The sequence below is a fragment of the Monodon monoceros genome, unplaced genomic scaffold, assembly GCF_005190385.1.
Source record: "Monodon monoceros isolate NGI ecotype Baffin Bay Population unplaced genomic scaffold, NGI_Narwhal_1 Super_Scaffold_20, whole genome shotgun sequence".
Taxonomy (NCBI): Eukaryota; Metazoa; Chordata; class Mammalia; order Artiodactyla; family Monodontidae; genus Monodon; species Monodon monoceros.
This window is the reverse complement of record NW_021703777.1, coordinates 25,893,633-25,918,571: the sequence shown is the minus strand read 5'-3', so window position 1 is coordinate 25,918,571 and position 24,939 is coordinate 25,893,633. Positions and strand designations below refer to the sequence as shown.

The 24,939-nt window shown below is 37.5% G+C and overlaps 1 protein-coding gene across 1 annotated transcript in view; it reads left to right on the top strand.

Annotated features, from left to right (window-relative positions):
• Positions 1 to 24,939, top strand: part of TTC29 (tetratricopeptide repeat domain 29) — a 357,551-nt gene that overhangs the window by 247,409 nt on the left and 85,203 nt on the right. Inside the window, exon 9 of the mRNA XM_029234687.1 lies at positions 20,567 to 20,779. Within this exon, the coding sequence (XP_029090520.1) occupies positions 20,567 to 20,779 (213 nt within the window). The remainder of the gene's footprint in view (positions 1 to 20,566; positions 20,780 to 24,939) is intronic.

Sequence of the window (24,939 nt, the reverse complement as noted above, 5' to 3'; positions counted from 1 at the left end):
GAGTATTGTCTGATTGGGGCCAGACACAATAGCAACATGACGTGGCAGAGCCTTGACACACTTCCTGCCATCCCAGCATTCATCTTTTGAGGTAGGATCAACCAGCCCCTCCGGGGGAGGGCGCAAAGGGGAGGGGCAGGGGATAAGGTCTCTGCCTTGTGGTTGCAGTCATAGGATATGGCACACAAATAGCAAGACTTGCCACATAGGCATTCATAATTTGGGGAGCCCCAACCTCTCCCCTGTCAGGAGAGAAGAACTCTAGGGTCTAAGTCTAGGGTCTAGGTCAGAATTAATTGTCCTAAAAGCACTGAGCCTAACTGGTTTCCTTGGAATTTTGCTAGAGTCCATCTCCTTTTCTAGGAAACTGGCCTGCAGGGTATCAGTCCTGGACAAGTTAACACTTACCGCTTAAATCTAGAAGTTCTGAATAAGGAGTGATGTTAACATACAGAGACCAGGGTCAGATTATGACCACAGAGTGCTGTCTTTTAAGAACTAGGACAAAGATAGAACCATGAGCAAGACTAAAAGTGTCAAAACGAGCTCTACCACCAAAGACTAGCTATTTTAAAGAACGGATTAAAGTAGAAGAGAAGCAGTCAGTTAAAGGAAGAGAAGATCCAATCTCAGTCCTAGAAGAATGCCTGCTAGACACTGGTACTGAGTGAGTGCTGTTCTTACCAACTGGAGGTAGAAGCGGAGGATTCTACTAGCTCCACGTAGCCAGCGAGCAGAGCCTAGGGCAGACTGTCTACTCTGCTTGCCTTTAAATACCTGGACTAAAAAGACCGCTCCTAATTGAGGGATGTAGAAAATACAAGGAAAACAAAACATTAATCTGAAGAACAAACCTGTAAATGTGATCATTTTAGAAAAATTCTTAATGTCTTCAGAAAGATACAAGTAGGAGACAGAAAGGCTTAAGGATAGAACCAAATGAGATGACAGTGAGCCCCAGATGAAATAAGGAAGGCTTTCTAAGAAAAGTGTTGGTAGAATTAAAATGCAGAGCAGAAAAAGGGCAGGATTGGCCCAATGGAATATTGAATCAGTGATGTTGAGGACAAGCTCAAAACATTTTCCCAAAATGCAAGTGAAAGACTAAGAAGTGAAAACAATGACATTATCAGTATGGAAGTTTCTGAGGTAGAGTAGATAACCAAAATGAAAGTCATAACCAAAGACATTTTAAGAAAGCTTTCTTGACCCTAAAAAGATATGAATATTCAGATTGAAATAGCTCTTTATGCTCCAGTCAAAACTATAAGGAAAAATCCATTGCTAGATAATTCTCGGGAATTTTTTGAATGACTCAGATTAAGACAGACTCCCACCTGCGTCCAAAGAAAAAGCACAGATTGCCTTCATTGGAACAAAAATTAGATAAGACTCACTTTTTTCTCCTTTGCTACAATAAGTGCCAAAAAAAAAAAAAAAAAAAGTGGAGTCCAGGGGGTTTGACGGTAAAGAGAGTGGAACCCTATAAACTTGAGAACTGATAGTATGCTACAGAAGTAAGTTCTGTCCCATAAGAAGCAATGGGAAGGTATTCTTACTTATGTACTTCAGAAAGTACACTGTGAATGTAGTTTCTGTGTATGCTGTATTCTATCTACAACCCAACAAGAGATAAATCAAAATTAAAAATTTTAAGAAGAGGGAAGTCCTAATATCAAAGAACTGACAGTATACACTGGAACTGATTAAATGTTAAGCCTACAAAAAATGTCAATAATTTTGGAAGTAGAAGATACAAAGTATAAAAACTAAGTGTGATTTAAATTTTTCTCTTTATGATTTTCCAAACATTTTATGGTAATGTTAATTACTTCTGGATCTTATTTTAAAATTACATTTTATGAGAAACATTTAAAAATAAACGATGAAAAAAGTAGAAACTCGAGGCAAATATTTATTTCAGTCTTAGATGAGAAAGACCTTCGAAACGTGAAAACAATGGAACAAAGCACAAAGAAAAATGATGGGCTTTATAGGAGAGGTAATTATAATCTTCTCACTGCTCCAAGTTCAGAACCAATTCAGAAGAAACATGGGAATCAGATCATAATAGCTAAGGCCAGTTAGGGAACAGAGCTTATATCTGTTCAAATCAAACTCTATTATCTCGCAGAATTCATCATAACCACCTAGTTACTGAAAGACTGGTCATGTTCAGACTCTTCTACAGGTTCTAAGCCTGTGCCTGTGAACTTCAGCATGGAGCTTGAGAACAGAGTCCAGAGAGAATGGAAGTTCAGGATTTCACCAGTCAGATACATTGCTTTTCCTCCTCTGTGGTGAGAAGTGAAGAGGGAAGGAGAGAGGAGGTCCCCTCATGGAAACACGAGGCTAGCGGTACAGCATTCCCACTATCAGAAACAAACACTGAGAGAGTTGACATGTACTTAAAGAAAAAATTATTTATTAAAGACCTCATATAATTAAAGATAAACTAAAATTGGGAATTATTGGAAACAAATATAACTGGTTAGTATCATTATTATATAAAGGACATTTACAAATTGGTAAGAAAAAACACTAACACACCAGTAGAAGAAATTAAACTGGGTAATAAACATTAAAATAAAAGCGAACATTGACAATAAAAAGCACAAATTAAAGCACTAAAGATATGCTACTTTTCCCCTGTAATTTTCTAACAAGCATTTATTGTACTTCTACTATGTGCAAGATACTGGGATAAGTGCTGGAAGTATATGGCTGAAAAAGATATTTATGGCCCCTTGATTCAGAGGCTTACATTTTAGTGGAAGAGGCAAGTCAATACTCTATAATTACAGTAATCTGAGAGAGTCGACTGATAGGATAGGTACAGAATGTTTAAATGTTTAAATGTGCAGGGATAAATGTTGTCTATTTACTTATTAAAGATAGCATTTAATGCTGTGAAATTTTAAAAATTTAAGCAGGTTTTTCACATTGCTGGTGATAGGATCAATTAGCCTGACATTTCTAGCAAACAATTTAGGATTACATATCTAGGAAAAAATCAGATATGAAGACAAAAATTTATGTGAAGGCACATTATATCTTTATACATGTATTATTGGTAATAATAAAAATAAATGGAAACAATACAAATGTCCTACATTAGGGTAATAATCAATGGTGCTAGTTACACATGTTAAATTCTATCCAGCTAGTCAAAATGCTGTTTTCCATTGACTATAATGATAAGAGCTACCACTTATTGAGTGCTATGTGTCAGCCACTATAAAAGTGCTAATTCTGGCCAATGGTCTATGAGCAGTCACTTCCAGGCTGAAACTTGGAGGAGCAGATATGAGTCCTCCCTACTATCTCTGTTTTTGCCATGGTGACCATGGAGGAATTATGTTGAGATGGTGAAACCATGAGATGGAAGCAACCAGTTCCCTGAATGAGCATTGGGTGACTCTAGAGAGTCACCCACCCTCAGTGGACTTCATGTGAGCAAGAAAACTACTTTGTCTAAGCCTCTGGGATTTCAGGGTCTATTTACTACCACAGTGTAGCCTAATCTAACTTTGACTGATACAATCTCTAACACTTATATGCCCTTATTTTGAATGAGGGATTTCACGAGCCGTCTGAGTGGTTTTTTGCTATTTCTTCGAAAATTTTACACTAAAGATTCCCTTTGGGATGTGATATATAATGTCTTTGTGCCTTTCCCAAAACTTCCATTTTAACATTTTTAGACACTTTACAAATCTCTCAATTTACTAATATAATTTAGTCTTCCAAAAATTCCATTTTTATTTTTAATATAGAAAAAATATATGCATTTTTGTAACACATTTCTGTATTGTTTGAATATAATAGATGAACAACATATTTATAATCCAAAAAATAAAAATAGACAACTTTTTAAGCTCACTGACATAGAATGACTCCATCACAAGTCTACAATAGTGTTTTGCCTGCTATCCAGGGTCCTAGGCTATTTCAAGATCCCATGATTATCATTATTTAATCCAGGAGGAAATAGTGGGTCCCTTGGCTGATCCAGTCTTGAAGTGTTTCCATCTGGAGCAGAGACTCATTCCCTGATCATGGGTCTTGGAATTGGGATCCAAACTTGAGTTCTCTGACTCAGTTCTGGACTCCTAATTCCCCTCACTGAAGTCTCCTGGAAGCTCCTGCCAGGCTAACTCAGTAACTCAGTGTAGAAGAAGAACCAACCATTAGAGCAAAGATGTCAAAGGCGCAGGCATAGCAGTTGTGATTGTTAACATTGAAAACTGCTCACAGACACTTCAGACACTCGTCAAATGGAAACATTTAGCTGATGTAACAGATTCTGTAGATGCCTTATCTGAGAACTCAGGGGTGTCTGATCTGCTACCCCCCAGATAACCTACCCTGCAAGTATCTCTGCCACTCAGCCCCACTTGAACTATCATCTCAGGTAATTCATACAACTAGAAACATCTAGATATCTGTGGACATTCCCAGAACAGGCTTCCATTGCTGAAGAACAGCTTTAGAGAGATGTGTTACCTGTAGATCCCCACCATGGGCACACAGACTCTCGTGTTCTGCCTGTAGAAACACTTGGTGGCCTCAAACCATGTCATTATATCTGCTCAAAAGAAAAAAAAATCCCTGTACCCCTGCTCACCACCTATTGTTCATGAGCTTCTATATCTTTTTTGTTTTTATCTTCCAGCTGCCCCAGCCTTGGGGCAGTGATTCTGTGCAGGATGGCTGCCATTCTCAACCTAGTTTCTCAGGGAAGCAAATATGATTGTTAATGTTGACCTAGAGAGCATTCTTACGAGACTGCTGAAATCCCAACACACGCATCCTGCCCCGGAAGCAGAAGTAGTAACACCACCACAGATTATGGGCTGTGGTCAAACGGAAATAGGCTGAGGGTCATGTGCTCCCTGAAGTCCTACAGCCTCTCTCTCCCACCTAGAAAGCACATTGGGATTCAAATAAAGAGGACTTTTTAAAATGGATAATAACAGATCATCATTATATGTAAAAAAAAGCAAACCATTCCACAAGTTTGGTTGTTTTTTGTTATAAAAATTATTGGCAGTGCCTTTTACAATTGATCATGACACAGAACTGGGCCTCAACACGGTTCAGAGTAGTTTCTAGCTCTGCTCGATCCATCCACCCCAAAGTTTGACTAATACACTTCTGAGACCCTTTTCATCATCGCCACCATCCATCTGGCTTTCTTCCCTCCCACCTTCCCTTCTTCATCTCTCTGTGTACACTCCATATTTTCAAATCCACCATCTGCCAGACCATGAGACCCCATCCTTCATTTGATGCCTCTCCCAGTGGGTCCTTCAGAAGGTAAAGGAGCCCTCCATACCACCCTGTCTCCTCTCTGCTTTGAGCTCAGATTTGCCACTGGCTTGGGCTCCCACACACACCTTGCTCGTAACTGTGTCTGTGATTCTGGTTGTCTCCGTGTTTGGTGGGGTAAGCCTTTTCACATCCAGCCTGCAGTCTCTTGTCATAGAGTCACATGTGCTGCACTGCTTGGCTTTCCTTCCCCAGTGTTGGTGCTGAATGGTTTTAGTAACTACACAGCCAAGACAGGACAAGTATTGCATGGGATGCTGGTACTTTCTGCTTTCTCATTTGAGAGAAAAGTTTTCAACCCTATTTGTCATGAGTTGCATTGTGGAACCCCCAAAAGATGTTGAATTCTTAACCTTAACCTCCACTACCCATGAATGTGACCTTATTTGGAAATAGGATCTTTGCAGACAGTCAAGTTAATATGAATTTATTAGGGTGGCCCTAATCCAATATGACTGGTATCCTTATAAAAAGGGGAAATTTGGGCACAAAGAGAGACATGTTCAGAGAGAAGATTATGTGAAGATATAGAGAGAACACCATCTACAAACCAAGAAACACCTGCTACCAAAAGCTAGGAGGGAGACACTGAACAGATTCTCCCCCCACAGTCCTGAGGAGGAACCAGCCCTGCAAGTCCACAACTTGATTTTGGACTTCCAGCCCCCAGTTTAAGCCACCCAGTTTGTGGTACTGTTATGGCAGCTTCAGGAAACCGGTACAATATTCAATGTAGTGTCAGTGACTTTTCTTAACTAAAAAAATAAAAAAGATGTTATTTTAGGAAAAAATAAAGGAATATAATAATGGTGGAGTGATATGATTTGACATGTGAAAAATGTAATGTTCTTTCATCTTAAATTCTGACAGATAGAACATTTATTGTGAGAATACTATCTAAAATAATATAAGGCAAATTTTAAAAACTCCTTAGAATCTGATGTAAACAATCTCTTTCTAGAGTTTTGGCTTTTTACCTTATTCTGTATTCTATTATAAATATCACTTCATTTGGTGAATACTTTTATTCTTCAGCATTTGAAATGAAGTTTATCATCACAGTATTCAGTTCTCCAAAAAAAGGTTAAAATACAATTAATATCATCAAAGATGCCACATCAAAATTGATAGATATTTCATGGTAATTTCTATTTTGTCATGGAATAATGTTTGCCAGTTTCTTTAGAAAAACAGCCTTAATAACTAAAAGAAATGCAAAGGATATATCAGTTTTTAGTGTGGTGTTTTATTTTCTCTTTCATTTTATTAAAAATTATTATAGATGTAAACGCTGTTGAGAAGATTTAAAACCCATCAAATACACAAAATCTCAACTGAGGCTACCCCAGAGAAGGGCACCAATGATGTGGAATGGCAGGAGGTATTTTGCATTATACGCCGTTTTGCACTATTAGAATTGGTTATCTTGTGCATGTGTTATTTTTTAATGGGGAGGGAACTAGCTAATTTTAAAGATTTCATTGAATTCAAAAGTATTGAAAAGGACAGAAGGTTTTTACAGTTGGTAAGAAAAAAAATGGTGATGATTAAAGAACTATTAGAGATCCAATGATATTATTATCATGTAGAAAAGTGGGAGGAAATGTTAATTATTGATGGTTTTTCTGATAGTAAGGGAAGCCCAAATCTACAGGGATATTAGAAATATGGGACAAAAGCTTTTATAAAGATACAAGTCGGAAGCCTGCAGATTCATAACAGAGATTAAATTAGTGATGGTTGGATGATTGACGTTGGATGACTATCTTGGTCTGCACAGTTAACCTAACAGCATTTGAGCATCAGATTAGAGATGAAGTCTAGCAGAGGAAGAACTATTAGATTGGGCAGTAAACTTAGACTCTCTTTGGGCACTGCCACTTGCTAAGTAACTGTGTATCTGGGTAAGTTATTTAATCATTGTGGATCTTGCTCTCCTCGTCTGTAAAATGAGGCAGTGGGAGCAGATGCTCTTTGCTCTGAGTTCACTTCCAGCTCTGACTTTTGTGGTCACTTAAATGTCTACTGAAAGATCAGTCCTTAAAAACTGTCAGCTTCTTTACTCTTCCTTCAGAACATTAAGCCTATCTGGAGACGGGAGGCCTTGCTTCCATGAATAACTTGCCTGCTGCCTTTCCAAGTGGTGGGGTAACTTTTGTTTGTGCAGTAGGTGCTTAGTAGGTACGTATTCTCTTGGTCTCTAGGGCTTGCAGGCTTTTTATGCTTGTCCTTGTTGTACCACTTGGATGCTGGGCTACTGCATACAAATGAGGAAACCCTTTGAAGGGTAGTAGCTTGGGTGGGAAATAGAAGAGAATCGTTCTCTGAGGGATTAATTTTATATGTGTTCATGATTCCTGCAGTTGATGTTCAGGAAGGGATGATATAAGGGTGGCCCTAAGGGTCAGGAAAAACCTTTTCTATGGATTAACAGGTAGATATGTATTTAGTAGATTGTAAAATTGTTCTCAATTGTTGAAAACTGGGTTGGGAAATTATGTTGTTTAATTCTTTTACATGAATGAGTGTTAGAGCCATATTAGGTCTTAAAAGTCATCTGTTCCAGACCCTAATTTACTAGATGAAGAAGCTGAAACAGAGTAATGAAACAATTTTGCCATGGCCACATATTTTGTTAGTAGCAGGCACAAGACTTGGATTCAGAGTTCTGCATTCATGTCAGCTCCCTCTCCCCTCTCTCTGTCATACTCAACACAAATACACACAAACATCTCTATATGTGCATGGCTCTGCAAACTGGTTTAACTAACATTTAGGCAGGCATAGAACAAATCAGACGTATCTGCAATGTACATAATGGCAGTCATATATAGAAAGGTGTATTAGTAGATATAGATGATACAGATGTCATGCTTTTTCTCATGAATGAGGTAGGAGATATTATTCCCCTTTCAGATTTGCAGAAAATAGGATTCTGAGAGGTTAAATGACAACTAAAGCCTGTCAGAGCCAAGACGGGACCCTGTGTCCTCAGATCTTTGGTTCAGTGTCTTTCCCACTCCCCAACAACACCTCCCTAGACAAAGGTTTGCTCAGCGGACACCTTACAAAGTTGACCTTCTGGGTTTATTTTTCCTGCATTTATTTTTACTTAGATTGTCACAAGAAAAGGCTTCTGAAAAAAAAAAAAAACTGGCCCTCACAAAATTATGAATAAAAAAAATTGTATCTCCTTTTCTGTGTCCTCTGTCATTTGCCAACTTGTCCAACCATTTGCCTCCATGGTCCTTCCCCAGCCCTACCCCTCCAGATGCCCTGGAGTGCTCAGTGAGAAGCCCATTCCATCAGGGAGTACCAGTGACATGACCCCCTCATGACTTAATCCCCGCTGCCATTTTAGCCTATCCAGATTATGCATATAAAGGATGGTTCTCTAAGAAAACTAAATCCATAAAGGCTAATACTGTATAGAGGGCCTTCCAAATATGGAGAGCAAAGTGGAAAAGAAAATGACTAGCAAACTGAGTGAGTGGGGACCGGAAGGCTTGGGTGGTTTTATAACAAAGCTTTTTGTCATTTGGTGGAATCCATGTATGAATTAGGTTGTCCAGTAATTGTGGTGGGGTAACCTAGAACTGGGGGAACTAGAAGCAGGGGAAGATTAAGGAGGCATTAAGACTGGTAAGGAGTGAGCCAGTCTGCTGGCTGAATCGATGGAAAGGATGACTTCCAGACATTTCAACAGAAGAGACAGTATTCAGATATGGAGTAGGGGGTGGGAGAAAGGAGAAAAAATAACTTTATATGCAGCATATATTACAAAGAAATTAGTAGGTGTATTCTATGTAGTGAATACATCAGTTGGTAAGGAAAATGTTAAGACCACTGTAATGAGTAGAAAAGGGATACAAACAGATAATTTGCCAAAAAGGAAATATGTTATGTAATGAACATATAGGAAAATAACTAACTTCTCTAAAAATCAGTTTGAATAATCGTGAAATATTTGTAAAATGTGAAAACAAAGCAATCATGGTTTGTTAAAATAATACTTATGTGTATTGCTGGTGATAATATGAATCATTTAAATGGTTTTGGACAGTAATATGGCAATGCATAGGAACTACAAAATTTTCCATACATCTTTATCTATTAATTTCACTTGTAGAAATTTAAAAAAAATTCAATATAGAAAAATACATGAAGGGGTTCATTGAAACATTATTTATAGTGGAGAAATAATCTAAATATAAAAGCACTAGACAGACGATTAAAGTATACATCCCCCCACAAAAAAATATCGTGCAGCGTTTTATAATGCAGTTATGGAAATATTTAATATGGAAAGTAATAGTTCTAATAAAATAATTTAGATAGGCAAACTAACTATAGTAACCTCTTTATAACTGTGTAAAAATTATGCATGGATAAGGAGTAGAATGATGCTTGACCAAAAAAAAACATTTTCATTGACTGACGGTGTCATTGTTAGTAATTTTTAAGATTTTTCCATGTAGTATTTCATTCATGCTGATGTAATATTTTTGCCCATAAAACAAGTAAAACACATACTGCGTTATGCTTTTGCTAAATATCACTTTTGTGTTTTACTCAATTATATTTTCAAAATTCTTTGTATTTTGGGTCAGTGTTTCAGAGACTCATCATCCCATTTGCCTGAGAATCAGGGGGTTCCCAGGACTCCACACTTTTGGGGTAGGAACAAAAAATGTCCTGGCAAACCTGGAGGAACTGGTCATCCTAAATATAGTGAAGATTCAAATTTTTCTTTTGTCTTTCTAAACCTAGTAGTTTATTCATGTACCAAACAGTGGTGAGAAAAATGACGTCTTTGTTATTTGCTATTAATAGATTTTGACAAGCATAATATGGTTAGTTTTGGTTTTAAACAACTCTTATTTTCTATTTAAATTGCTATCATATTTTAAAATTTGTAACAATGAAGCTTCCATTACATACAGAACACTGTAAGAGAAAACAGCACTTGAATCAACAAAGGACATCATATTCCATGTTTATCCTTGAAAATAGATTCACTGGTGGACACTGTGGATATTTCAAAACAGGGAAAACAAACAAAAACCAACTCTAACAAAACCTCCCAATGGTTGCCACTGAATCATGACCAAAACTCTGCTGGCTTTCCTGCTGGCCTCTTTAAGTCCTACTGTACTTGCCCTACCTGTTCATACCTCTAGTACAACTCTGCCTGTTCATTGGGAACATTTTTTTCCTCTTCATAGTTAAAAAAATAAGTCCTGTCTGTTTGTCTTCCCCCACTTTTAAACTGCTTCTAATTTAACATCTTAAAGTTTCCCTTTGGAGGAAACTTTTCCAAAAAGATTCTCTGGAAGAGCAAAGGCGTTATTCCATTGAGGTTTCCTAGTAACAATATGAAGTAAAGCCAGTCCAGAAAGTGTCTAAGTATGAGCATTGATTACTCTCACACACCCACCCGTCACTAAGGCTCTTGGGTTGACTGCAGGCCTGTTGAAGCATCTCCCCTTTAATCTCTGCAAGATTGCAAGACTTGCTACTTCCAGGATTTCATTTTCCAGGTAAATTCCAAAAATGGATTTAGAAAGTGGGCACTAGTATATGTTTTCTAAGGGGCATCTGATTTGATCAGTATTAGAAACTGAGTCACTTTATATTTGAATAAAAGTGAACGTCATAGTTAAAAAGTTTTTTTTTTTTTTTTCAGAAGTTAAGTGAATTAGCATCGCTATTTCTACATAAATTAACTGTCACTTTTAAGGGCATGTCAGTTTATTCTCCATCAACTATGTGTACACGTTCCTAAGACCTTATAGTATTTAATGAAGAGATCCTTTTTAAGTATTGATAGCCACAAGAAAATTATTCCATGTTTGATCTGTGTTAAAGAATCAAAGTCCAAGATCTTTGAATGGAACTTAGAATAAAAATGTAATTAGGTTACATCCCTAAAGTCTGATATATCTTTAAAGAAGACTGCAAATGAAACTTTATTAGAGCTTCAAATGAATTATTTCATTGCCTTTTTTTAATTCATTTTTTTCCCCTTCTCTTTCATGTCTGTGTTACTGACATTGTGGCTTGTACTTTACCTGTCTTTTTCAGGGTGTTTTAATTATTTACTGCTTAAGGAGTAGCACGCAGAGAAAGCCTCATTCAGAGGTGCCTGCTCTGTAGCGGGTTTCTCTTTTTCAAAGCTTTGCAAGGAGGTCTTGAATCGCTGCCCTGAGCCTGCAGTTCCTGCCCCACTGATTCACCCTTCTGGACGCAGTATCTCCTCTGACTCTCTGAGAAGAGGCACTGCTCCTAGGAGGTACCACTCACCAAGAGTGAGAGGGGTGCTGGGCGCAAGTTGGATGAAGTGTGCTGTTTCCAACTAGTGTCTTAAAAGGCTTTCCATTTGAATAAGTGACACTGTTGCATAACGTTTTGACGTTGAAGCATTCCACACAACAGGCTCATCCAGATATGGCTCCAAATGGCAAACCTGAAAAAAAAAATAGATAAAATGGCATGAAAACTTACTGAACGTCCACAAAGCACCAGGCACTTTGCAGGGTGCCGACGCAGCTCTTCTAGTGCCTGTTACAGTCATACCCTGAGGTTGGCATTGCTGTCCTTGTTTCAGAGCCCTTAAAGAAAGGGTGCGAGGGGTCCAATGATATCATGGTGCTCGGGTTTAAACCTTGGCCTTTGCTTTTAAGTCAAACTGTCCTCCTTGTACAGTTTCCAAAGAGGGGTCACCTTGAGCAGATAAAGCCATCATGAGCTTTGGGCATCAGCTCTGCCACCTGCTTGGTATGTGAAATTTAGGCAAGAGAACCCCTGAGGCTCATTTTCTCCATCCCTAAAATATAGATACTATTATCACGTATATATGGAATCAAAAAAAATTAACAAATGACAATAACAAAATAGAAATGGACTCACACATACAGAGAACAAACTAGTGGTTACCAGTGGAGAGAGGGAAGGGGAGAGGGGCAAGAGAAGGGTAGGGAGTTACGAGGTACAAACTACAATGTACAAAATAAATAAGCTACAAGGATATATTGCACAACACAGGGAATATAACCAATATTTTATAACATTAATCTATAACAATTTGGAATCACTCTGTTGTACAACTGAAACGAATATAATATTGTAAATCAACTATACCTCAATAAAAAATAAATAAAAATTTAAAATAAGATGTAGACACTTATATATGTGTGTATATATACACACACACACACACACACACACACACACACACATATGTATCAGTTACTATTCATGCTAGGCACATGGTGGTAATGGCTCCACTAACATTATTTTTCTCCCTCCATACTCACCTAAATAGATTACTTTCAGTTAATTAGGTTTTTGTAATATCCAAAATTAGCACATGCATGTTGTCAATCAGAGCGACAATGTAAAGGGGAAAAGTTAATATCCTCACTCTCCACCATCTCCCATAAGAGAATCAATACTGATACTTTGGCAAATATGCTCTACACCTTTCTCTTTGCTCATATAAGCATATAGTACACACAATCCGAATGTGGTTTATTTAAAATCATGAGCAATCTATAATTCAAGCAAGAATTACATTATTGATTAAGTCCAGAGCAATATAATTCATTAGCTGATCTAATGTCAATATTGACTTTATTTCTCCTCAGACTTTTACACTTGTCGACACATTTTACTTAGTATTTTGAGATGAGGTGGAATGTTTATAAGCTTTTTAATGGCTAGTATCAATTTCCTATTGTTTATTCATTATACAAGTGGTTTACATTTTTAAAAATTATTTGAGTGATTTCAATACTTCCAATTGTGAGCATTTAAAAGCAAAACTGCCCAATGCTTAATCCTTAGAAATTATAACACTTGGATGGAAACTACCATCTAAGGTTTAGTATGACAAGTTTATTATGACAAGTTTGGGCACCATGTCCATCCCTGACCACAGTTCAGTAATCTAAAATCACAAACAACAACAATTAATAACAGTTCCTCCACAATATTTGAAAAGTCCAGGCAAATTTTCTGGAATTTAAAAATTAACTCACCAGTATTGCCAACATCAGTGATAAAGCCTCTGGTGAGTTTCACCCACACCTGGCTTCCTGTCTTCCTGGGATCCTTTTCATTGTCTGGTTTAGTGACCTGTACTCTTTAACAGGGATATGACAGCATTCCTGTAATGTCTATCTGAAATCTTTGCTCAAAATGATAAAGGATTCCATTCTTTAAATAACACTTTAAATTTCTTCTAAGTATCCCAAAGCAGCTACTCAAAAGTATGGGCACATTTTCTTCCCAGTTTATTAGGGAAGCCATTGAGTTACAGAAACCCAATCTTTGTTTTCCAGCATTCCATTTTGCAATGGTGTGCAGTGGGTTATAGTACAGAGCAAATCTCCCCTGACGAGAGATAAACCCTTGAAAGTGATAGTTTCCATTGGGAAGTATGACGAGCCCTTAATATTTCAGCGTGTATGGTGCCGTTATAATTATCATAATTGAATGTTGCAACCTAAAGATAATATAAATTGCTCATGCAGTTAAACTGAAATGGAAAGCAATGTTTTTTGTTTTTACAAAAAGGCAATAACATATTTCTCTTTTTTCTACTGTTCAATTTGCTTCCAGCAGATTTTATGTCTACGTTGCACAGAATAGTAACTTAACCACCAAAGATGTCCAGGAGCTCCAGATTAAAATGTAATATAATATACAAAAAGCTTTATTGTTCCTTTAGGTTGTTGTTTTAAACCAAAGTGGAATATTTCCCTAAATTCTTCAACAAATGTGCACCATTTACAACTAAATATGCTTATAACTTATACCAGGGCTGCTGAAGAAATAGGCCTTACGGACCTGTCAAATTATTTTCATGCAATTTTTTCCTGTAGCGTTATTTTTACTGGCAAGTGTGCAAGTTGATAGAAAAGGAAATAATTAGCTATTTTCAGAATTGCTGATGCATGGAGCTAAAGCAGGCCCGCCTGTGCATCTTAGAGATTGTGACATTTGAAATTACCTGAACGATACCAGAGCCATTTTTGGACATAATTAACACCTTGCCTAATTAATGTCAGGTCTAGACAGAGTCACACTCTATTTAGGAAATTTTATTTCAAACTTGCTTACGCCTTTATTATATTGCAAACTTTAGATTTGTTTGCTGTTTTCTTAAGTGGAGCAACTTCTTTTTTTTTTTCTTTTTTCTTTTCCCTCCCCCTTCAAGTAATCAATGCACTGCTGAACGAGTTCATTTTAATGCACTCAATCATGCCTCTAATGTTCGTAGCTTACGGGCGCAAGCATCAGTAATGCAGGAATGTTATATGGCTTTAGTTTGGGCCATTTCATAAAATATTCATGGAATCAAAAATGTGCATCAAAATAGCGGCTGGGAGAATTACATTTATGTTCCTGCTTTTATGGCAGCTTCACATTTAAACCCATTTGTGTTAATATCTAGTCAATCTTCCTACTTTAAAAAAAAACTAAAATGGGAGAGATCATATACATTCTCCTTTGCTTAATATTTGTTCTAGACATCTGCAGTGATACAACAAATATCTATAAACTTTCAGAGATGTTGTACCAGGGAAGAGGGGTAAGCAACAACCTGGGTAATACCCAAATGTATAAAATCTTATTTTCTCTGCGTAGTATTTATCTTAACATCCTACCAGACATTTTGCAGTTTACAACATTGTTTGGGTTTTGTTTGTATTTTTAAATAAATGGCTAGATTTCTTGTTTATGTGGGCTTTAGGTAAAGTGAAGCTCCTTTGTAGTAGTTTTATTTTAAGAGTACACTTTCTTTTGGGTGAAAAACTATAAATGCGTACAACATTGTCGTTTATGTAGATGTTATATAATTGCTTTAAAAAAAAAACTAAAGCAAACCAAAAGAAAAAAATGAGACTGAGGCTACTTCTATCCATGCCTGGATTCTTGTCTTACACAATTGTTCAGTGTCTCCCATGATGTGTTTTCCGATACTATCTCATGTTCTTGAGCTAAATCCATTACTGATGGTATTGGTGGAAGGTCACCACCAGTCTCTCCCACAAAACATCTTGGCTCCATTTTCTTCCCTGATTCACGTGAAATATTAGTGGACACTGGATTTTTTTCTTAGCATAGAACCAGGCACTTCGCTGAACAATGGTTAGTAATGCCTTTCTTGTCACAGTTAACTCCTGTGATGTTTGTTACTCATAGTGATGAGTAATTCCTGGTGCAACAAGATAAAGCTCATTTCCCCCTCAGGATACCTTTAACATCTATGAATGTGCCCTTCTCTTTTCTGTTTTCAGTAAACTTTTACTTTTGTGATACCTTGGTGTAATTCTTCTTCTTCTCTCTGCCCTCTTTCTCAATGAAAAATAATGTTAACACCTGTGAATTCCGGAGGACGATTATCTAGACGCTTGTCCTTCAACAAGATTGATGGTGGGATCTCGGAATCTTGTCTGGTCCTGATATATTAAAGTTTATTTGGTAACAAAGGGCAGACAACACATGAACACCGTGAAGAAGCTATAAAGGTTTGCTGTGAGCCAAATTTGAAAATCTGGTTTATGATCTTCATTTGTATTTACATGTGTAGTGTCAGAATGACCACTTACAACATTTCTCTCAGGTACATTTAAAAATTTCAGATAAAAACAGGATGCATTATGTCTTAATAAATATCTAGGTCTTCCCTGGTGGCGCAGTGGTTGAGAGTCTGCCTGCTGATGCAGGGGACGCGGGTCCGTGCCCCGGTCCGGGAAGATCCCACATGCCGCGGAGCGGCTGGGCCCGTGAGCCATGGCCGCTGAGCCTGCGTGTCCGGAGCCTGTGCTCCGCAACAGGAGAGGCCACAACAGTGAGAGGCCGGCATACCACCAAAAAAAAATTTTTTAAATAAATAAATAAATATCTAGTCAGTAGTAATACGAGTCTTTACTCAGAAAGAAAATCTTTAAAATCCTGTTGGCAGTTGGAAATATATATTGCATGGAAATGATATCATTGTTAATCATGCTTAAAGGGAAATAAATACTTGCCTATTTAAACTACTATGCTCCCTTCATAGTGTAGACATATTTTAATATTTTTAAATCAAATATTATACCATATTATAATATGTGCTTTCAAATTCTGACCAGCCTTTAGAAATTGCAGCCTGGTCATTTGTGTGCTTCTGATTATTTGGATCAAATCCTTGCTGGCTTACTTACAGTCCTATTTGCCACCAGATAACTTTAGAAACGATTCCCTACATCTGAGAAGGGCTGGAAAACTCTTCTTCTTCTACGTAGTCACCTTGGTTTAAAACGGTGCTGATCACTACTATATATAAAATAGATAACTAGTAAGGGCCTACTGGGTAGCACAGGAAACTCTACTCAATATTCTTTAATAACCTGTATGGGAAAAGAATCTAAAAAGAGTGGATACATGTATATGTATAACTGAATCACTTCGCTGTGCACCTGAAACTAACACAACATTGTAAATTAACTAGACTCCAATAAAAATTTTAAAATAAATAAATAAATAAAATTTAAAAACCACGCTGTGCTGATCAGAATCCCCAGTGACCTCCTCTGTGGCAAAGTGGTTAAGGAAGGGGACATGAAGCCATGAATAACCTGTGACCACAGGTTAGGACTAAGTATGGGACATCCTAGGTGCCTTCACCCCATGGATGTCACCTCACGGTTTAGGTTAGAGAATTTAGATGCAGGTTACAGAGCTGTTTTTACATCAGACTCCTTCAGGTAGACCAATGAGAAACACATCAGTGGCCAGTATCTGTTCTTTCATGTTGGAGGATCTTGTGATTGCCTGAGTAGAGTCACAGAATTATAGAACTGGTAGAGACTAGAAATCACATAACTCAAGCATTGTTTTTAACTTCAGATATTTATGTCCAGAGAATCTAACGTACTCCACCCAAGTTTTCTGACTTGTACCTAATGTGGCAGAACTAAGTTGTGTGGGCGTTTGGTGATCCTGGGTTTAAATCCCAAACATCACTTTTTAGCTATTTGAGTCATTTAATGTTTGTGAGCCTCGGTTTTCTCTTTGGTGCAAAAGAAAAGTCATATTTACTGCACCAGTTTTGGAAGGTTAAATAAGATAATGTCTGGGGAAAAAAACATTCCATTTTGACTAGCACCCAGTAGGCCTTCAAGAAATAGTAGCTCCCTGTTCCTTTCACCCAAGCATCTTGGACTGCTCCTTCCTCATGGCAGACTTCAAATATATCCTTGTAAGAGCTGAACCTTGGCAGATATTCATGACCTAAGCAGTACACTGATACTAGTCCCAAGTGCTCAAGCAAAATTCAAACTCAACTGAAAAGTCTGTTTCTCAATCATTCCAAGGCCCCCTTCCATAGTAGCCAATTGAAACCAATGTCCCGAGAACCTCTCATTTCATTTCTGCTTAGCCTATGCAGGAAACCTAATCATATCAGTAACAGAGGGAAGTCTGGCTTGTTTGGAATACAGGGACATGGTCCCCGCCTTTGTCTCCCCCCTTCCCCCACTTCAGCCCTCTCCGCATTTCCTCCACATATCCTTTCCCCACTTTCACCCTCCCCTCTACTTACCTCCCCTTTCCTCCACCATGTGGATCAAATCTTGGACCCAGCTATCAGTTCTCATATGCTATTTACATCATTATGCCTCATTTGCATCTCGTTGTAATTAGTCGGGTTATCCAAAGCTTCATCTCCTGGCTCTCCTCCTGGAATTCTTAGTGAATCTGTTATTTTATAATGCACTTTTGGACCCTCTTTCCATATGGTTACTGTGTGTGACCACAGATGCTGTTAGGCCCTTCCTAGTCTCCTTAAGGTCCCAAGTTTTTCTGGAACTACCTGGTTTACTCACAGTTCCCTGTATCCACTTGCCCCTATTCACATGGCCAAAAAGAAATATGTATCCATACTTTATAAATAGATGGACGCTGGATAAAAAAAAGAACTCTCGTATACATCTTTCCAGGGATACAGAGCTATACTTTACAGGCAGAAATATAGTTAACAGAGGAAACATAACATACATATATGTCAACGCTCCATTCGAGTTTTAAAAAAGAAACGAGAGCCATGGGTATTTGGAGAAAGGTGTTTCTGGCAGAGGTGCTGCAGGAGAGAGGTGAAAAACTATGCCTGCTTTTGTGGGAGGTAAGAGAAAAATTGTCAGTTAAATGTAAAGATAGAACAGTAAACTTCAACCTTCAGTATTTGCATCAAAATGAAAAAGGACTGGGCATTAATTTTAAAATAGTTTCCATTATATATTTCTCTTTACAAACTGAACACATTTTGATGATAGAAACATTAGAAAATGCCAATAATCAGGAAAAAAAGCAGAAAAGAAACCAATTCATCACCCATATAACACTGATAATGCTTTGTAAATGTTATCTGATGTTTTTCAGTATTTTCACTTATCATAAGCACCTGTCCATGTAATCAAATATTCTTCTGTAATATCATATTTATGGCTTTGTAGTCTTTTATCATGTGAAAATTTCATAATACAAGTTTATAAACAGCTCAGCAGCACACACCCGCCTCTCTCTATGTATCTTTCCTGATATGCCCTCCTTCTGCATGGGACTCAGACTGGCCATGTCTTTACTGAATTTTTGTACAGCTTATTTGCTGATTATGCATCTCTGTTGTGTTTCTTTTAAAATACTATTTGTCTTTGTGCATTTTTAATATTTATTCTGATAGCAAATTCAGTGCAAAAATAGGAGGAAATTATATACAATAGTGATGGCAGTGGCTACAGTATCCTGGAATGTCCAATCTGTAATATGCAGTGCATCTTATTTGAGGAAATGTGTTGAGCCTAATATGGCCTACATAGGTTAATTTAATCAGCTGTGATAATATTGTCATAAGGACTCAACTACATATTTTGCAGGAAGACTATGTTGTACTTAAAGAAAGGGAAAATAAATAGTGGCGATAATTCAATTGGCCTGTGGGTTTTTAAAAATATTATCACTGTGCCAGCTGGTAATAGCAGCTGTGTATATTGAGTACCTACTCTGTATCAGATATTGAACAGGTATTAATTCATTTCTCACAATAACACCTTGAATAGTTACACTATAATCTTACTTGCAGAAGAATTAAATTTGGACACAGAGAGTGTAGTAATTAACCTGAGGCTAAACAGCAAAAATGGTAAAACTGGTATAGGGATTCAGGCTGTCTGTTTGGAGCCTGCACTCACTGTTAACTACGATTGTTGAAATGCCTAGATGTAAGTGATTTTCCAGTTCATTCCAATTAGGTAACTCCATTACCATAAAAGAGCATTTACATTACAGGATTTTGTGTGCATTTCTACAAGGCAATTCACAAGTAAAATACAATCTGTATCATGGAACTACAAACTACCCTTCCAGAAACGTGCTTGCTCACATTTCAAGGAATCAAATGACTTAAAGTTAATTTAGAGTTTTGGCTTTGAGAAGATATATTTCGGGCTATATTATAAAATATAATTGAGAAGGGCAGTTAAGTTACATTGTAATTTTAAAATTAAATAACTTGGAAAGTCCAATCAAACGTTGAGAAGTAGTTTAAAGCTCCATAATACTTAAATTTGAAATTTGTAACAGTTGCATCCTTTCTCAAGACACCTGAATTCTCGAGAATGAAGAACTGCTTTCTGTTGGGAAAGCAGTGCAAGAAAGTGGTTTAGAGTGTGGGCTCTGGAATCAGACTGCCTGGACCTACTAAGCCACTGGCCAGGCAATCTTGCGCAGAATTCTTAACCTCACTCTTTTCTACCTTAAAATGGAATCATAACAATCTCTTTTCCACAGGCCTGTTTTGACAATTAAATGAGAAATGCATATAAAGTGCACAGCACAGTTCCTTGCATATATAATGTTGAATAAATGTTAGCTAATATGATTGTTATTAATAATTATTACTTTACATTCACACCGTCTCTAAACATTTGTAATTCTCCTCAATTTCTGCTAGCCCAAGTATATCCCTTTAGCGGGTGTCCATTCAAAATCAGTGCTGAATCTGAGGTCCAAATTGAGATAGCTCCTTTCCCAGCTGAAGTCCTCTTCAGCCTTAGAAATACCTGGCTGCATTCCGTGGTTCTCTCCCCGCCCACACACACTTTAATAGTAAAGCACAAGACGTATGCAAAATATTTGAAAATATGTTCTGGCCTGTGGTTTGTATTTAGGAATGGCTTTTATTCTTCAGGTCAGCTTCTGGAAGCTGCGGAGCATTATGAGGCCTTCCATCAACTGACGCAGGGACGGATATGGAAGGATGAGACAGGCCGCGTTCTCAACTTGTTGGCCTGTGAGAGTCTCCTGAGGACTTACAGATTACTCTCAGACAAAATGCTGGAAAATAAAGAATACAAACAGGCCATCAGAATTCTTATAAAAGCTTCTGAAATAGCCAAAGAAGGTGGGTGGAAAAGAGCACTCTCACGTTGCTGCCTTTAATGGGCAGGTACTGCTTCTCCCAAGAGGGAGGTAAAAATTGTCAAGTGTTTGGGTGATTATTTCCTATGAAATGCAGGGACAAATGCCATCAATATACTTTCAAATTTCACTGTAAAACAGAGGGGCCTTAGTGCTGACAGCAAGAAATCCATTAGTTTCTTGAAAGCTTTATCTCCAAAATTGCAACCCTCTGGGAATAATGTTATAAAACAGTAAACCCATGATGAGAAGGTAAGGTCATTTGCAAAAGTTAACTCTGTGTGTGTGTGTGTGTGTGTGTGTGTGTGTGTGCGCGCACGCGCGTATGTGTGTGTGTGTGTATGTGTGTGCTTAAGGTCATATGTTTCTTACAATCTGAGAGACCTTTCATTGTTTGTAAATTCCCTATTGTCGGGTAATAGGAAAGATATGATAAATATTTAGTTAAGAGTAACAGGAAGATAGAACGTTAATATATTTTAGACCCATGCCTGTCAAAGTGTGTGGCCTTTGGACTGGCAGCATCAGCATCACCAGGAAGCTTATAAGAAACGCAGCATCTCAGGCCCCACCCCAGAACGACTGCATCAGAATCTGCAGGTTTGCAAGATCTCCAGGTGATTTGTATGCACGCTTACAGCAGTGAAAATGCTTTTGTGACAGCTGATCACATCCTTAATATTCTATTATCATTAAAATATGTATAAAATATAAAGAAAAAAATTGGAACATATACTCATAAGCTTTTACTTTGTGAGATGCAAGGATATTTTATGACCTCAGAGTAGTATATTAATAAATTACTTTTCATGAAGGAGAAAAAGATGGAAGTTACGCTCTTGAACTAAGTTTATTAGCTCGTGGACATATTTAATCAGTTGGCTTATTGAGTAACAAATGGCTTATATGGAGTAAACAGGACTGATTTTCTGGGTTTGATTTTAATTTTTTAAAGAATGAAAGTAAAATCTTAGCTTATTCTCTCTGTTAATTTTTAAAAGTAATATTAGTTAAATTACCCATAGGACATCACCCCCAGTGAAAGATGTATCCCATTGAATGAACTGCTTTTGAATGAATGGTGATCTAGTACCTTCCTACACTGACATAGTTAGCTCTTAGATCAATTTCAGCAGCTAACTTTAGTCACGTGAAAAGTTATGTGGATTTTTTTTTAACATCTTTATTGGAGTATAATTGCTTTACAATGGTGTGTTAGTTTCTGCTTTACAACAAAATGAATCAGTTATATATATATATATATATATATGTTCCCATATCTCTTCCCTCTTGCGTCTCCGTCCCTCCCACCCTCCCTATCCCACCCCTCCAGGCTGTCACAAAGCACCGAGCTGATCTCCCTGTGCTATACGGCTGCTTCCCACTAGCTATCTACCTTACGTTTGGTAGTGTATATATGTCCATGTCTCTCTCTCGCTTTGTCACAGCTTACCCTTCCCCCTCCCCATATCCTCAAGTCCATTCTCTAGTAGGTCTGTGTCTTTATTCCCGTCTTAGCCCTAGGTTCTTCATGACATTTTTTTTTCTTAAAATCCATATATATGTGTTAGCATACGGTATTTGTCTCTCTCTTTCTGACTTACTTCACTCTGTATGACAGACTCTAGGTCTATCCACCTCATTACAAATAGTTCAATTTCATTTCTTTTTATGGCTGAGTAATATTCCATTGTATATATGTGCCACATCTTCTTTATCCATTCATCTGTTGATGGACACTCAGGTTGTTTCCATCTCCACGCTATTGTAAATAGAGCTGTAATGAACATTTTGGTACATGACTCTTTTTGAATTATGGTTTTCTCAGGGTATATGCCCAGTAGTGGGATTGCTGGGTCATATGGTAGTTCTATTTGTAGTTTTTTAAGAAACCTCCATACTGTTCTCCACAGTGGCTGTATCAATTTACATTTCCACCAACAGTGCAAGAGTGTTCCCTTTTCTCCACACCCTCTCCAGCATTTATTGTTTCTAGATTTTTTGATGATGGCCATTCTGACTGGTGTGAGATGATATCTCATTGTAGTTTTGATTTGCATTTCTCTAATGATTAGTGATGTTGAGCATTCTTTCATGTGTTTGTTGGCAGTCTGTATATCTTCTTTGGAGAAATGTCTATTTAGGTCTTCTGCCCATTTTTGGATTGGGTTGGGTTTTTTTTGTTATTCAGCTGCATGAGCTGCTTATAAATTTTGGAGATTAATCCTTTGCAATCATTTGCAAATATTTTCTCCCATTCTGAGGGTTGTCTTTTGGTCTTTTTTATGGTTTCCTTGGCTGTGCAAAAGCTTTGAAGTTTCATTAGGTCCCATTTGTTTATTTTTGTTTTTACTTCCATTTTTCTAGGAGGTGGGTCAAAAAGGATCTTGCTGTGATTTATGTCATAGAGTGTCCTGCCTATATTTTCCTCTAAGAGTTTTATAGTGTCTGGCCTTACATTTAGGTCTTTAATCCATTTTGAGCTTATTTTTGTGTATGGTGTTAGGGAGTGATCTAATCTCATACTTTTACACGTACCTGTCCAGTTTTCCCAGCACCACTTATTGAAGAGGCTGTCCTTTCTCCACTGTACATTCCTGCCTCCTTTATCAAAGATAAGGTGACCATATGTGCATGGATTTATCTCTGGTCTTTCTATCCTGTTCCATTGATCTGTCTTTCTGTTTTTGTGCCAGTACCATACTGTCTTGATTACTGTAGCTTTGTAGTATAGTCTGAAGTCAGGGAGCCTGATTCCTCCAGCTCCGTTTTTCGTTCTCAAGATTGCTTTGGCTATTCGGGGTCTTTTGTGTTTCCATACAAATTGTGAAAATTTTTGTTCTATTTCTGTGAAAAATGCCAGTGGTAGTTTGATAGGGATTGCACTGAATCTGTAGATTGCTTTGGGTAGTAGAGTCATTTGCACAATATTGATTCTTCCAATCCAAGAACACGGTATATCTCTCAATCTATTTGTATCATCTTTAATATCTTTCATCAGTGTCTTATAATTTGCTGCATACAGGTCTTTTGTCTCCTTAGGTAGGTTTATTCCTAGATATTTTATTCTTTTTGTTGCAGTGGTAAATGGGAGTGTTTTCTTGATTTCACTTTCAGATTTTTCATCATTAGTATATAGGAATGCCAGAGATTTCTGTGCATTAATTTTGTATCCTGCTACTTTACCAAATTCATTGATTAGCTCTAGTAGTTTTCTGGTAGCATCTTTAGGATTCTCTATGTATAGTATCATGTCATCCACAAACAGTGACAGCTTTACTTCTTCTTTTCTGATTTGGATTTCTTCTATTTCCTTTTCTTCTCTGATTGCTGTGGCTAAAACTTCCAAAACTATGTTGAATAATAGTGGTTAGAGTGGGCAACCTTGTCTTGTTCCTGATCTTAGTGGAAATGCTTTCAGTTTTTCACCATTGAGGACGATGTTGGCTGTGGGTTTGTCATATATGGCCTTTATTATGTTGAGGAAAGTTCCCTCTATGCCTACTTTCTGCAGGGTTTTTATCATAAATGGGTGTTGAATTTTGTCGAAAGCTTTCTCTGCATCTATTGAGATGATCATATGTTTTTTTTCCTTCAATTTGTTAATATGGTGTATCACGTTGATTGATTTGCATATATTGAAGAATCCTTGCATTCCTGGAATAAACCCCACTTGATCATGGTGTATGATCTGTTTAATGTGCTGTTGGATTCTGTTTGCTAGTATTTTGTTGAGGATTTTTGCATCTATGTTCATCAGTGATATTGGCCTGTAGTTTTCTTTCTTTGTGACATCCTTGTCTGGTTTTGGTATCAGGGTGATGGTGGCCTCGTAGAATGAGTTTGGGAGTGTTCCTCCCTCTACTATATTTTGGAAGAGTTTGAGAAGGATAGGTGTTAGGTCTTCTCTAAATGTTTGATAGAATTCGCTTGTGAAGCCATCTGGTCCTGGGCTTTTGTTTGTTGGAAGATTCTTAATCACAGTTTCAGCTTCAGTGCTTGTAATTGGTCTGTTCATATTTTCTATTTATTCCTGATTCAGTCTTGGCAGGTTGTGCATTTCTAAGAATTTGTCCATTTCTTCCAGGTTGTCCATTTTATTGGCATAGAGTTGCTTGTAGTAATCTCTCATGATCTTTTTTA